The 13198-nt window shown below is 42.0% G+C and overlaps 1 protein-coding gene across 1 annotated transcript; it reads left to right on the top strand.

The window, feature by feature from the left end:
- Nucleotides 1-7305: 7305 nt before the first annotated feature.
- IL9 (interleukin 9) lies at nucleotides 7306-11117 on the top strand. Its single transcript, XM_039559747.1, has 5 exons — nucleotides 7306-8795; nucleotides 8889-8933; nucleotides 9029-9055; nucleotides 9738-9866; nucleotides 10860-11117. Exons 1-5 carry the CDS (start codon nucleotides 8688-8690, stop codon nucleotides 10965-10967), a joined length of 417 nt encoding a protein of 138 aa, XP_039415681.1. The 5' UTR covers nucleotides 7306-8687; the 3' UTR covers nucleotides 10968-11117.
- The last annotated feature ends 2081 nt before the right edge of the window (nucleotides 11118-13198 follow it).

Here is a 13198-nt window from a genome sequence, read left to right as displayed (position 1 = left end):
CAAACTGGCACCTGCAAGGCCTCACCTCTGTGAAAGCACCAGGACTTTGCTCATCTTCATGGACTGGTCTATTCTCCCACGTTTCAAAATGTTTTAGCACTAATGTAGCCTACTTCACACACGGCATAGAAATAACATGGTATAGAAAATCCTGCCAATTCCCATGGATAAGGGCCAGCTTGTTCTTACTTATGCAACTAGGTGGGAACCAATATCTGTGCCTACTTCGTTGTTAAATTTCTATCACTGTGTTTCCATCAAGCAGCCTGAAGGTGGATTTTCAATGCTTCCAGCATGAAAAGTGAGCTGTGATATGGGGCTGGCTGGGGAAGAGCTCTAACACAGCCATGGAGTGAATGCCTCATGCTGTCTGTCTGTCCTGCATGTTCAGCCTCCCTCTGCATGCTGTGCTGAGTGGGAAATCCAACACAAAGGGTCATCACACAGTGGGACAAGCGAGGAAGGGTGAGTGGACTTTTGATGTGAGAGCACTCAATGTTTCTCTTTCCTGGTATGAAAGCGGGCAGGCCACAAAAGAAGACACTGGAAGAAGACACCAGGAAAAATCTTAAAGTACAAGAGAACTGGTGACCTTTGTGCTCAATTCCTGCTGCCTTCTGCCTGCTTTTAGAGACGGTTGGTTGTGGGAAGCACTTTCAATATGCATGACACACAGCACGGCTGGTGTGCTGCTGTCAGGGCTTTTTTCTTTTCGATGCCTCAGCTCTTGCTAAATATAATTGCAACATGGAAAGCTTGGCTCACCCCAGGACAGCGCTGGTGACTGTACTATTGCATGAAACAAGGAGGACTTGCAGCTCTAAAGGTCTCTCTCATGTGCTCCCCCCTCTCACAGCTCCTGAGTGCCACTAGTGTTTGTTAATAAGCTTAAATGGTTTCAAATGAATTAAAACTCTTCTGCAAGTAATGAGAGCTCCATTACCTACAGAAGCTAATGTGAGCCCTGAGGACATCCTGTGGTCCATCTGCTAGGGCAGACCACAGCGTGTGGCTCTCAGGGGGTGCCACTACCCTCTTGGATTGGACTGAATCTGAAATGTTCCCTGAGTTCATCAGGATTCAATGCCTTTCTGTAATAAGCAATCTTGCTATTACTATGTTATGGTTTACCCTTTCACAAAGGGATTAGAATGCCCCTATTTTCCTTTATTTCCACAGTAACTTATGTCATCTTTATCTAAGAGAAAGGGAAAAAAATACTCCAAATACACCTTATCTCTGGAAAATGAAACTATGGACAGCATCTCTTCATTTGCGGTCTTTGCATCTCTTCTATCTTGATCAGTGCACACAGCAAACGTAAAAGAAGCTGGTTTGTTATCTGGGTGTTTTTCCTCTGCAGGGAATTGGGTTTTTTTACATTAGAAAACCCAAAATGTATAGAGATTCTTAGAAACTCTACACTGGAATGCAAATTCTCTCATGAGAACTCAGAAGATCTGGAGGTTTATGCAAACCAGGTTAAAATATCGGTCTGGAAATAGGATGTTTTGTGGCATTTTTGGTCATTCCACCTAGCATCAAAGTAAAAGCATTAAAAGAAAATATATATCCCAAAGTATTTACACATAAACCACAAATGTGCAGGACATTAGAGTCTTCAAAGGAGCCAGAACAAAATGCCTGTAAGAGACCACAGAAATACATTGGAGAGTTTCGTATATTCACCTTTTCTAAATGATCTTTTCTGGGTTGGAATCTTAATATCCCATCAATTGAAAGTTGATGGGCTGCCTTGGTGCTGGCAGTACCCGTGGTGATGGAGCTCTCTACCTCCTCCTTATTCTGCTCCTCCACTGCACCCTGCCCACTGCATCCCTCAGCAGGCAGGGAAGTGGTAGGGCATGGGGATATGCCATCTGCTGCTGTGTGGCTCTGCCCCAGGCTGACCACAGCGAGTCTCCCCATTCAAGTGTCCCAGTGGCAACACAGGGGATGTTTCTATGTGCTACTGTTCCCAGTACCTTTAACACTGGTGATCTTTATTTCAATTTTTTGAGCAATGGATGAGAAACCTCTATTTCCTCTCCCCATTTTTGTCTGTGTTGCTGAAAGAGAGATTAAGGGAGAAGAGTGGATGATCAGCTACCTAGACATGAGGACAGAAAATTAACTGACAAATGACAACCTTGTCACGATCCGCTAATGCAAGCGGGGGTCGTGATGGTTCGTTTATCGATCTCAGAGTGTAAAAGGACACAAGAGATTTCAGTTTTAATCAAAGCAGTGCACCTTTATTAAGTGCCCACAACACAGTAATGCGATAGAAGAGAGTAAGAGAGAGAGAGAGAGAGAGAGAGGGAAAAGAGGGGCAATAGCTACCAACGGATGAGACGAAGTCCTCGTGGTCTTCCGCCAATAGATTCGTCTTCTTTCCGTGGGGAGATCTCGTCTCGGTTAATTTAGAAAGTCCCTTTATAGTCCTTTTCAGAAGCGAGGGGCAGCTGTCCAAGAGGTTGGGAATCTACAGCCATTGTTATGGGGTCGTTGCTTTGGGAAACAGGTACAGGACAGACGTACAAGACAGGTGTACCGGAGAGGTGTACAGGACAGGTCGTTCCTTTCCGCTTCAGCGCAGTCCTTCCCGCCTGGGCAGCAAGAACGGCGCAGTCCATTGTGACCTGCACTAATTTTCCTCAGGAATGCGTACCAGTTCCCAGTGGGCACACCCGTAGGCAACACTTGGCAGACAATCCCACCTCAGCCAGGCCAGGACTGCTGTGTTCAGTCTCTGTCTTCGGCGATGATCGTGAGGCAGATGAGGGATTTTCGGACCGTCTCTTACACCACCCCGTGACTCACGATTGTCGTCAAGCGAGCTCCATCAGCATGATTTCGTAGTGTTGTTGTGAAGTCTTCAGGACTCGTCAATGTTGGTAGCATATCCCGGAAAAGGGTAGAGAACATAAGAAAGGAAGGAAAAGAAAAGAAAAGAAAAAGAAGGAAACAAAAGAAAGAAGTAAATAATTTTTTAAATCAGAATACACATGTAATTTTTTAATCAAAATACCTCTAATTTCTTATCACATCTTATTTTAATACTCATGTAGTTTGTCTCGTGTCAACAACCTTGGGGATGTCCACAGTGGATGGGACGTGGACATCTATTATAGATGTCAATTGTGTTAACCGTTTCATCATTCTCCAATTCATGATGTATAAGACTGCTGATAAAGCAAAACCAATCAAGATCAAAATCAAGAGAACAATGATGGGATGACACAATTTGTTCAGGACACCTGTAGCAGTAGGTGACCACCCAAAAAGAGTATCCCACCACCTGTGTTCAGCATCTTTCTTTACCCTTTCTAGAACACGATGAATTTCTTTCACATTGTGATGAACAGTTACCAAGGTTTTCTGTCCGTTTTTCTTGATCTTTTCCAAAATTTCAATTAAATCTTGGTGAAGCAACAATTGCTTTACCAAAGTAAGATTCATCCCAATGGGGGTAGGCAGTAATTGGTGAATCAGTGTGTAATTGGACTGTAAAAGGTGATAAGAAGTAACTGGGGCTAAATATGAAAAATCACATCCTATGATTTTAGTAAAGTTACAAACACAAAAATTTGAATGATTTTTAGTATCTATACTAATTTTCTACAAATACTTTATCACAAGCAGTTCTTAAGCATGCACATCCATTACCTATATAGACAAGCACTGTTTCAGGAATTTCGTTAGGATGAATTTCAAAATGACAGATATTTTGTTCTGTATCTAAACAAATGTCTTGAGCTCTAATTGCATTACTTTCACAGATAAACCCTTGTTGTTCTCGGACAATACAAGTTTCTAAATTAACAGTTTGCCACTTCTCACCAATTTGACGGGCCCATTCTCTATGCTCGAAAGGATAGAGAACAGCTCCATCATGGTTCAGCCCTAATGCAATGACAGGGAATATCAAATGCACTGAAGCATTACGTATGGTTAGAACAAAGGCTGTGGCTGTGTTTGTGAGGGGATCGTAGGTAAAATTTACTAAGTTCCACCAGGATTGGAATTCTCTTTCAAAATCAGTGGCACTGTCCCAGATTATTTTCCGAATTTCAGTAGGAAAAGTGCCTTCTTCACCTTCTCTTATAATTGAGGCAGCAACTGACTGCATCCATAATTGAGCCTGGATGCAGCTGAGAGCCAAAGAAACGTTGTTTTGTGTAGCATCGAGTGCGTCAATTATCAATTTGTGGTCATTCATATTTACCTTTTCCCAATTTGGTAATATGTTCGATAACAACCACTGATGGCTTCCCAAGGCTAATAGGGATGACTGTAGTGGTTGTTGTATTTTAGTCAAATCTGTAGTTGTGGCAGCCAATTTATTCATTAGTACTTCTGAATCAATACTATTTAAGATTCCCAATCCTGTTCCCATAACACCGGTTATGTCTCTTTGCGTTCGTTTCTTAGAAGGGTTCCGCTTTTGCAACCAGGTTGTCCAGCCCTCGAAGGAAGTTTGCAGAAAAGGTGAACAAGCTGGCTGAACTTCTGAGACATTGTTTTGCATCAGCAATTTAACTTGTTTGAGGGACCATGCTGGATTCTTCATGTCCCTCGGAGTTCTTCTGTGAAAAGCAAACACATCAGAGTCTGCCACCAAAGGCAGAAAAATTAGAATGATGGAATTATGCAGCGTGTATGTATCCGATGCTCTCTCCCTAGGGCATCAGAGGCTACCCATGCATATTTATTTAGAGGGCTTTTTAGCACTAGTGGTACTTCTCCTACAGTAGGAAGGTCTACCAAAACAGGTTGTCCAGGGTAGTGTGCAGGATTCTTAGGATCATTTGGTCCCTGTAGTGAGAGCGTTCCCAAGGCATTTAAAACACAATATTGGTTCTTTGTTGGAACAATTCCACACCTCTGGGCATCTTTCTTTGTCAGCGCAGAAATTTGTGCCCCAGTGTCAATCAGAAAAGTTACAGGTGCCCGTTTAGGGCCTGTAATAGCTGTGATCATTATATCTCCTGTTTTATTTTTAGTGAGCATTCTCAGGTATACCCATGCTCCGTCTCTTCGCCCACTGACAAGAGACGGAGGGTCTAGTTTCCCTGGTTTTGAGGGAGAGGTCGTTTTGGCTCACTGCACAGACTCTGAGGGAGAGGTTGCTCTGACTCACTGCCCAGATTCTGAGGGAGGAGGGGTGCACTGGGTTGAATTGACGGATTCGGTAGGATGGGTTTTCGGCACTGCCAGTTAGACACTACCTTACTCAATTTATCTAGGGGTAAGCCATCCATCATATCTCTGGGGACCCCTTTTTGATACCTAATAACCACCAATGCTGACGATTAGGATCTGTTTTATTTCTGGTTTTTCACTATGAGGAGCCCTAATGTACCTGACACCTTTTGTTTTTTCTGATTTTTCCTCTGGGATTTTTATAGGTCCATATTTCCTACTGTAATTAATCAAATCTTCTGCAACCTCACTCCATGTCCAAACTTTGCGATCACCGGCAGGTGAATTTGATTGTGAACCTGGCGGCTGAGAGGGGGTTGAATATGGAGTAAACCCAGGATCGGTAGATCCAGTTTGGTCGCTCGGGTTTCCAAGGAATCTATTCAGCCTATCTATGGGGCCTACAGCTGCTATGGTTTTTTGAAGGACAATTGCTGTAGGTTTGAGTGATTCTGGAAGACCTCGGATTAAAGGGGTCATCAATTCAGGTTTCACAGGTAATTGCATGGGGGATTCATATCCAGGAGTTAATTTCCTTTCATGGATCATTTGCAGACAGGCAGCTTTGTGGACGCTTTCTAGAAGTTGATCGGGGTACCAACTATAGCTAAAGGGTCTCCCCTTTCTAAAGGATTGAGTCCCCCGGCCCAGAAAGCTGCGCACTGAGTCAGGGACCATGTGCCACGTTTGTCTCCTGTTGTCAAGAAAACTCCATGTCCCCAGTATCCACTGGCCTCCTGTTCAGTTAATTGAATTTGGTCTCCTCCAGTGAGGGACACTCGGAAAACATCCGTCTCTTACAAACCTATTTGTGAAAATACGTTGCTGCAGCTTGTCATCATAATGAAGATTTTTAAAATATCAAAGCCAAATGTTTGAAGATTCTACTAAAAAGTTAGTCTTTCTGCTGGGATAGCACCAAATATTAATTTCTACAGCCTTGGATCAGCCTCTAAATGCCAGAAAAGAATCTAAACTCTCTAAAGAGAAGCTGTAGCTGGTGCCACTCGCTCCTGCGCTCATCCACCCTGGCTCTAACCAATACATGGAAAGATCTTTCACTGCCAGTTTGACTTCTGGTGATTTCTCTATCACTGTAAACTGAATGCAGCTTCTCTGATGACTCGTTTAGCCTGGAGCAACAACAGTGTGAGAGAGATCTCACTAAGATACCAAATAGAAATGAAAAGATGTAGAGATAGCGCTGGCACTGCTGGCAGAGAATGACCTTGGGCAAGGAGGAACCGTGGGCTTGGCAGCAGCTCAGAAGCAGCCCTGAAAGCTCTGCCATTCTGATTTGCAATTAGCAACAAAAATACAGACCTTGCCTTTTGGGCTGTAGGCCTGGGAAGAAGTTATCTGATGTGCTCACTGCCCAGTGTCCATAATTACATTTAGTGTATGGAAAGGTCCTAACTATGTATCTTGCATTTATTTATATATTTTATTATTTTTATATTTATTTATTTATTATGTATCTTGAAGTTTGTGCCAACATTGCTTTTATTTACAGAGCATGGCAGCTGCACTGAGATGTCATTACTCGGGTGACGAGGCCTGAGAGACCCTGCTAGGTACATCAGATTTTGTAAAATCCTTGCAAAGACAGCGTAGCAGTTACTGGGAAAAATGGGATTTCTAATGAACATATTTGCCTTAAAAACAGACACAGTAGAACTTCCTTGTTGTCACAAAGAGCCCCTTGCCCCTCTCTTCCATGACTTGTTACCACTTTCATGGCACAACCTTGGCTAAATCAAAGACACTTTTGAACTCTTTCCTTTAAAGAATGTAAAATCATTTTGTCAACCATCTGAGAAACCAAGTCTCTCACAAATGTTACACGTAATTTAGTTCCCTCAGGGGATTCATGCTTTAAACTAATTGGGGCTTTACTGGCTGAACAAACAGAGAGCAGCATGCCCACTGCTTTGCTTGGGCAAAGAGCAGTTTCCTCGAAGGTGATGTACCTGTAACAGAAGTCTCTTTATTGTTTTTTAGGGACTCACAGGCTCTCAGTCAGAAATCAATGATTCTATTCCTTCTCTAACTGTCTGGTGCCTTGAAAGATGCCTCTGCCTGGCTCATGGATGCCAGCCATCCCCACGGTATATTTATGCATCCGTTGATCATAACATAGCCTGCCGTCAGCTTTAGCTTGCCAAGGGAGGGTCTCTGGCTTTCTCTAGGTGTTCTGTGGGGACTGTGTACAAGCTGTACCTGCCTAAAGGGCTCTGTACACTTTCCACACTGAATCACCTAAGGACAAATTTCAGCAAAAAGGCAGGAAGCATCCGGCCCAGGCCAGAGGTGATGCTGGTGTGTAGGCAGGGAGGCAGGGGCAGGAGCAGCAGGCAGGTCCTCCTCTGCTCCCCTTGTTGGCAGCAGAGCCACACTCAGCCACGTGAACCCGCTGCTGGTTGGAAAATTCCAGAGGAAAACCAGCTAATTGCAGCTCAGTGTTTTCTCTTTCCAGGACAGTTTCCAGAGGAATCACACTTATCCTTCAGCCAGACTGACCAGAAGAAGTTTCAAGGTTTTGGAGGAGAGCTTTAAGGCATAATGGGACTTATGGCAGACAGAAGGGAAGCATAGAAGTCAACCCTGGGGATTTAAAAGAAATCTGAAGGGCTACCACATGCTCTGGAAAGGTGTGCAACTTGCAAAAAGGAAACTTCTGTAGCCAGCGAGGGCTCTCACCAACATCCAGCCTTATTTGGAGAGGCCACCTGAGAGAATTGCAAAGTTAATACCATTTGGGTTACCTAGGACTACTTTTGCATCCAGTCCTTTCTGCTCAAAAGGCAATGGGTAGGATGCAACCCTGTTTGCACTCTGAGGACCCCATGCTCAGCTGCACACTGGTGCACGTGCACTCCACAGAGGTGGGATCACGGTCAAGGACTATGGGATTGCGCTCTGGATGCAGCAGCTGTAATTCAGTGTGACAGCTTGTCCAGGCACTGCTCCACAACTGCATCCATCTATCTGTCTGCTCCACAGATGCCAGCAGTGTCACCAGCTTTCTTTGAGCAAGGTCCTGCTCTGACTCTGGGGGGAAGCCACCCTGCAGCACATCAGTTTGCTTTCTCAGGAACTTTGGCAATGCTGAAGCATTACCATCTCTTTGCTTTCATGTAACTGTAATTTGCATAAGTACAGGAGGCAAACCCCACATCTGAAAAAAAAAAGCTTTCGTAGATTTTTAACCATTGTTTCCTGCTGGGGTGTGATATCATAATGTTAAAATTAATCTCTTCTGAGGAGCATTTGTGAATTTCCAGAGTACTAAAGTCACTGAAATATGTGACTCAATTCCACATTTGATTTCTTTAAAATGCTGTCCAAGCTATGGGAAAAAATAGTGGGCACCTGGTATCAGTTTATAATTGGGTTTTTCCATATTAGAATGGGAATTTTGCGAAGACTCAATTAAAAGGAGTGTCCTCCTGTTCTTCTGTCACCCATCAGACTGAGCTGACATGAATGCCAGCATGCTGTCATACATACTCCTCTCTTGTCTGCTGCTCTCTGTGCAAGCAGAGTATTGCGGTGTCCGGGAAATTATCCGCTATACAGAGCACCTGCTTGTAAGTGGCTGTTCAGCACCTTAATTCTGAAAAAATGCATGCTTGTGCAGGAGATGATAGTAAATACTGATTTTTCAATTGCTCTTCTTCCAGGGCAAAAGTCCTGTGAGTTGCCCATGTAGGCAGGCTGCTGTCAGTGTGAGTACATGGCTTTTGAGAATATAATGAGACTAAACAAATCTGTACTTGTACATTGAATGCTGGATTTTAACACTCACTCTTTTTGTTTTCAGTCATGTTCGTGTCTCCCCATCCCTGAAGTAAGTATATTTCTTTTTAAGCTATTGTAGATGTTAAAGAAGGTTGGTATTAACTGAGTTTAAGTTTGTTCACTTTGCTCCTTATGTAATTTTTGCTTTCAGTTATAAGGAAGATTGTAATACACCAATAGCAGCAAATCTGAGCTTGATGAATAGTGGTGGGGAGGGAAGCAGAAGCCCTCCCACTACAGAGCAATCAGAACCAAGCCCAGATTCAGGCCAAAGTCCTCTGTGGGCTTGACTTTCATCTCAAGAGATACAGGCTCTTGCTTTGAAAATCTCTGCAAGACTTTGTTTTATGGCTGGGTGCCTAAATACTAAGTGAACCTGGGCTAGAGATGTCAGGCCTCAGACTTAGCTCTAGCTGTATCCAGCACTATTTCATTGTTTTAAGACTCCTCAGATGTGGTGAAGCCCCAGTATTAGCTGAAACTATGCTTCAATGAGGTAACTTTTACAGTTTGAGGTTTTCTGAGAGATGGGATAGGTATTTCTCATGGCATACATGAGAATTCAGTGTTTTACAGTCTCCCCAAAATTCTTTTACCAGTTTTCAATAAATGGCAAAATAGGTTGCATTTGACTGTGACATGCTGCCACATTGAGGAATACAAATTTCTTCTTTCTGTGGATAAACACAAAATGCATTCTAGGTTTTTCTAATGTCTGCTTTGTTGAACAGAGTGGCCATGAACTGGCATGCTTTGTGAATGGAACCAAGCACCTGCTGGAAAACAATGAATCTTCCAATTCAGTAATTACAAGGCTTTACCGGACCTTCCAGGCTCTACTGGATAGAAAACTCTGTAAAGTAAGACTTTCTTACTTTTCTACGGATCTTTTTCTATCTGTTACAAAAGAAGTGATTTCTTTTTTATAATTTAAACATTTGTAGATTAAGTGCTTCATTTATTTCAGATGTGTTGTAAATACTCATATTGTACAGGAGCCAGATAAAACTGCAACATGTGTGAGGCAGTGAAAAGCTTTTTAAGTTGGCAGAGGAAGAAGGGAGATGGGCTCTGCCCCACTGTGCCCTTTCTCTTCTCCATATCCTTTGAACATAGATCTCTGGGACAGGAGCTTTATTTAAAATGCTTTTCTATTCTCCTTTCTCAAAATGTGTTTTGACATGAAACAATAATGATCTAACACTGGGAAATGGATGTGCAGGAGTTGCATGGCTGGAGCCAGGTCCTTCTCCTCTGCAGCTTTAAGCAGCAGTTTCTTCACTGGTTCTTGGCCGTGAAATACTGCTGTGACCTGTAGCATTTTCCAACTTGTGATGATGCTCAGGAAGGCTCATGGGTCCTCCCTCAGGTGCCTTTTCTGAGGCAGTGAAACATCCTTTATCTACTTGCTGAGCAAAGCTCTGGTGTGATTCAATGAGACACAGAAGATGCTGACAATGCAGTGTCTCCAGCTCCTTTAAGCTGCCTTCAAACCTGCAAGGAGGAATAGTTAGGGTGGCCTTGGGACACTGAGCAGACCCCTTGCCCCAGGCTTACCCAGCTCCTTATGGTATCTGCACTGTTTTCTGGGTTGAAAAAGCCTAGTTTAAATGACTTCAGCTATAACTGAATATATGAACTGAATATACAGAATTATATGACAATCCACCTGCCACCTTCTTAGCCACCATGAAAAGCCACTCTTACAATCACTCCTCAAGGAACAATTCTCTAGGAAATGTTTTTGAAATCCTCGTGTAGCTCCAAATAATGTATATTTTCACTCATTCATCTAAATTCTTTATTTTATTACAAAATCTTTGCTAACCCAATCTTTGTTCTTTCTTTCACAGAGAATGGCACATGACGATCAATGCCAGTACAAGACCAAGGGAAATGTGACGGAATTTCTGGAAACAATCCTGAAAACCTATCAAAAAATTAATAAATCCGATGCTTAATGTTTTGGTTTTTTTTAAAGATTTTCAAAACTCCAAAGTCTTTGAAAAGAACAGGGAACAGAAGAGTTATTTATTGTATTTATTGTTCACCTGCAATATAAAAGGTAGAAATAACCATTAATAAACCAAATAAAATTATAATTTACCTGAGCAGGAAAAGTATTTGAGTCTTCATTTTATGTTCTGTACTTGGTGAAAGGTTTGAACATCCTGTTACCATACCAGTAGGTGTCAAAATGCTTTTGCAAAGCTCCAGTCCAACAATTTCACTAATATGAGATGCTCCAGCAAAATTCACACTTTTCCCACTGTATAGCACATGAAATATTTCTGGACTTGAGATGGAAACAAAAAATCTGTGTTTTCTTTCTGCATCACTTATTTTTTGACAATATCTACACACCATGAACAAGTCACTTAGCTTCTTTCTTGCAAGGCTGCAGGTTTTCCTGCCTACAGCCACTTTTTTTCTTCTAAATATTCAGTAGTAGACAACTCATGAGCATCTTAACTTACAAAAACAAGACCAAACCCAGCGTTAATTACAAGGTCTTAATGGGGTTGTGCATTTGAAATGTGTTGTGGACAACTGTTTATTTCTCAGGATGTATTTAATGCTGACTTTTTTCTATACTGCCATGAGCTCAGAAATGCTTCTCTATCACTTCTCCACTCAGCTCAACGGAAGAGTCAAAAATGGAGCTTTGCCGGAAAAAGAAACCAACCCATGTGTATGGGGAGATGCTTATCTCAGCCACCTATTCCAGCCTTACCAGCACCTTACTTAGATCTCTTCACAGTAGGGAAAATCCCAAACAGGTGAGAGGTCAGATTTCATCTCTGTTGTGGCTCAGAGAGGAACAAAAGCATTGTAACATGGCCTTTGAGATGGAATATCTTAAATATCTCCAAGGACTCATATCTTCACCACCTCCAATGGAGTAGGGTGGATTTTTCAGAGTTCAAGAAAAAGACACAAAGCATATAATTTCCTTTCTTTATTTCATTGGCGGGATGGACATGTTTCTGGGATCAAAAGCATGATGGAAATGCTCAACTAAACTGTTGTTCTTAAATTTTCCATTTGTATGGGCTTGGGGAAGACACAGAACTGGGTTATAGAAAATGCATCGGATACAACTATATAAAAGGAATTAAACTTATGTAACATATCAGAAGCATTTTCTCATGTGTTTCTGCCACCTGTTTAAAATGATAAGGAAATAATAAATATTAAAACAGAAAAGACTATTCTCTGGTAACACCTACAAAGATGAAACCAAGAAATAAAAAAACTATTTCAACTTTCTCACATTTTCATATCTTCCTACATTTTCTATACCATTCAGCTCAGACAGCTCTGTCCTAAAAAAACACTTTTTTTTTTGCATTCTAGTGCAAAGAAAAATCCTCCATGTCTCTGATGAATCAGCAGAATTCTTATGAGTGCTCCTGGCCCTAAGCAGAAGAATTAACATCCATCTATCTTATTGAATCTATGATGCCAGATCTAAAATTCTAAGTATCATCTCTACAAAATTGATATTCAGTCTTGTTAATATTTTCCAAGTGCAAATCCAAGCTATTTCATTCTTCCCATAGTGTTTTGCTTAGTGTGTGCAGCTCACCAGCACTGTGTCTAGACATATTATGTAGCAAGAGGAAAGAAGCTGATTCATTTTTATAGATGAGCAAAAAAGACTTCCCAGGTCATAGGACTGCAGACAGCAAGGAAAAATAAAATTCTTTGTCTAATACTTTTTATTCCCAAAATTACTTAATTAAATTTATGAAATATAACAATGGTGAAATTGTGACACAAGCAAAAGATACATAATAATTTCAGCATAGTGCAACATAAGCTGGCAAGCATGGAATATAGTCAGTCAACTTCCAGTCAAGAGACAATAATATGAAACTCTTGCACAGAATTTGAAAAAAAAACTCCCAACTTATAAACTGCAGAAGATACAGCTGCAAAATCTCTATTATCTGATGCATCAGTTTGCATCTGCGTGAGAGAAATGATCACTATGTGCTTAAACCATTGAGTGCAGGATTGCGCAACCTGAAATAGGAGCTCCACTGCCGACTGTCACTGAACCCCTGTGAGCTGATGCAAAGTGTTTGCTTGCACTGGTGACCTCCCCAAGCTCCTGTGAGCTCTAGTCCAGGAATGGGGCACTCCTTCATCCTCAAATATTTTCACCCTCTGCCTCCTCACAGGCATT

The sequence above is a fragment of the Corvus cornix genome, chromosome 13 (genome assembly GCF_000738735.6).
Source record: "Corvus cornix cornix isolate S_Up_H32 chromosome 13, ASM73873v5, whole genome shotgun sequence".
NCBI classification, from domain to species: Eukaryota; Metazoa; Chordata; class Aves; order Passeriformes; family Corvidae; genus Corvus; species Corvus cornix.
This window is presented reverse-complemented; position numbering and strand designations above follow the sequence as displayed.

Bases quoted from the DNA above. Each gene is read 5' to 3' on its own strand.
- IL9 (XM_039559747.1), top strand. From the start codon at position 8,688: ATGAATGCCAGCATGCTGTCATACATACTCCTCTCTTGTCTGCTGCTC. The intron at 8,934-9,028 runs GTGAGTACATGG...TTTTGTTTTCAG, and splicing joins GTAGGCAGGCTGCTGTCAGT to TCATGTTCGTGTCTCCCCAT. The intron at 9,867-10,859 runs GTAAGACTTTCT...TTTCTTTCACAG, and splicing joins TGGATAGAAAACTCTGTAAA to AGAATGGCACATGACGATCA.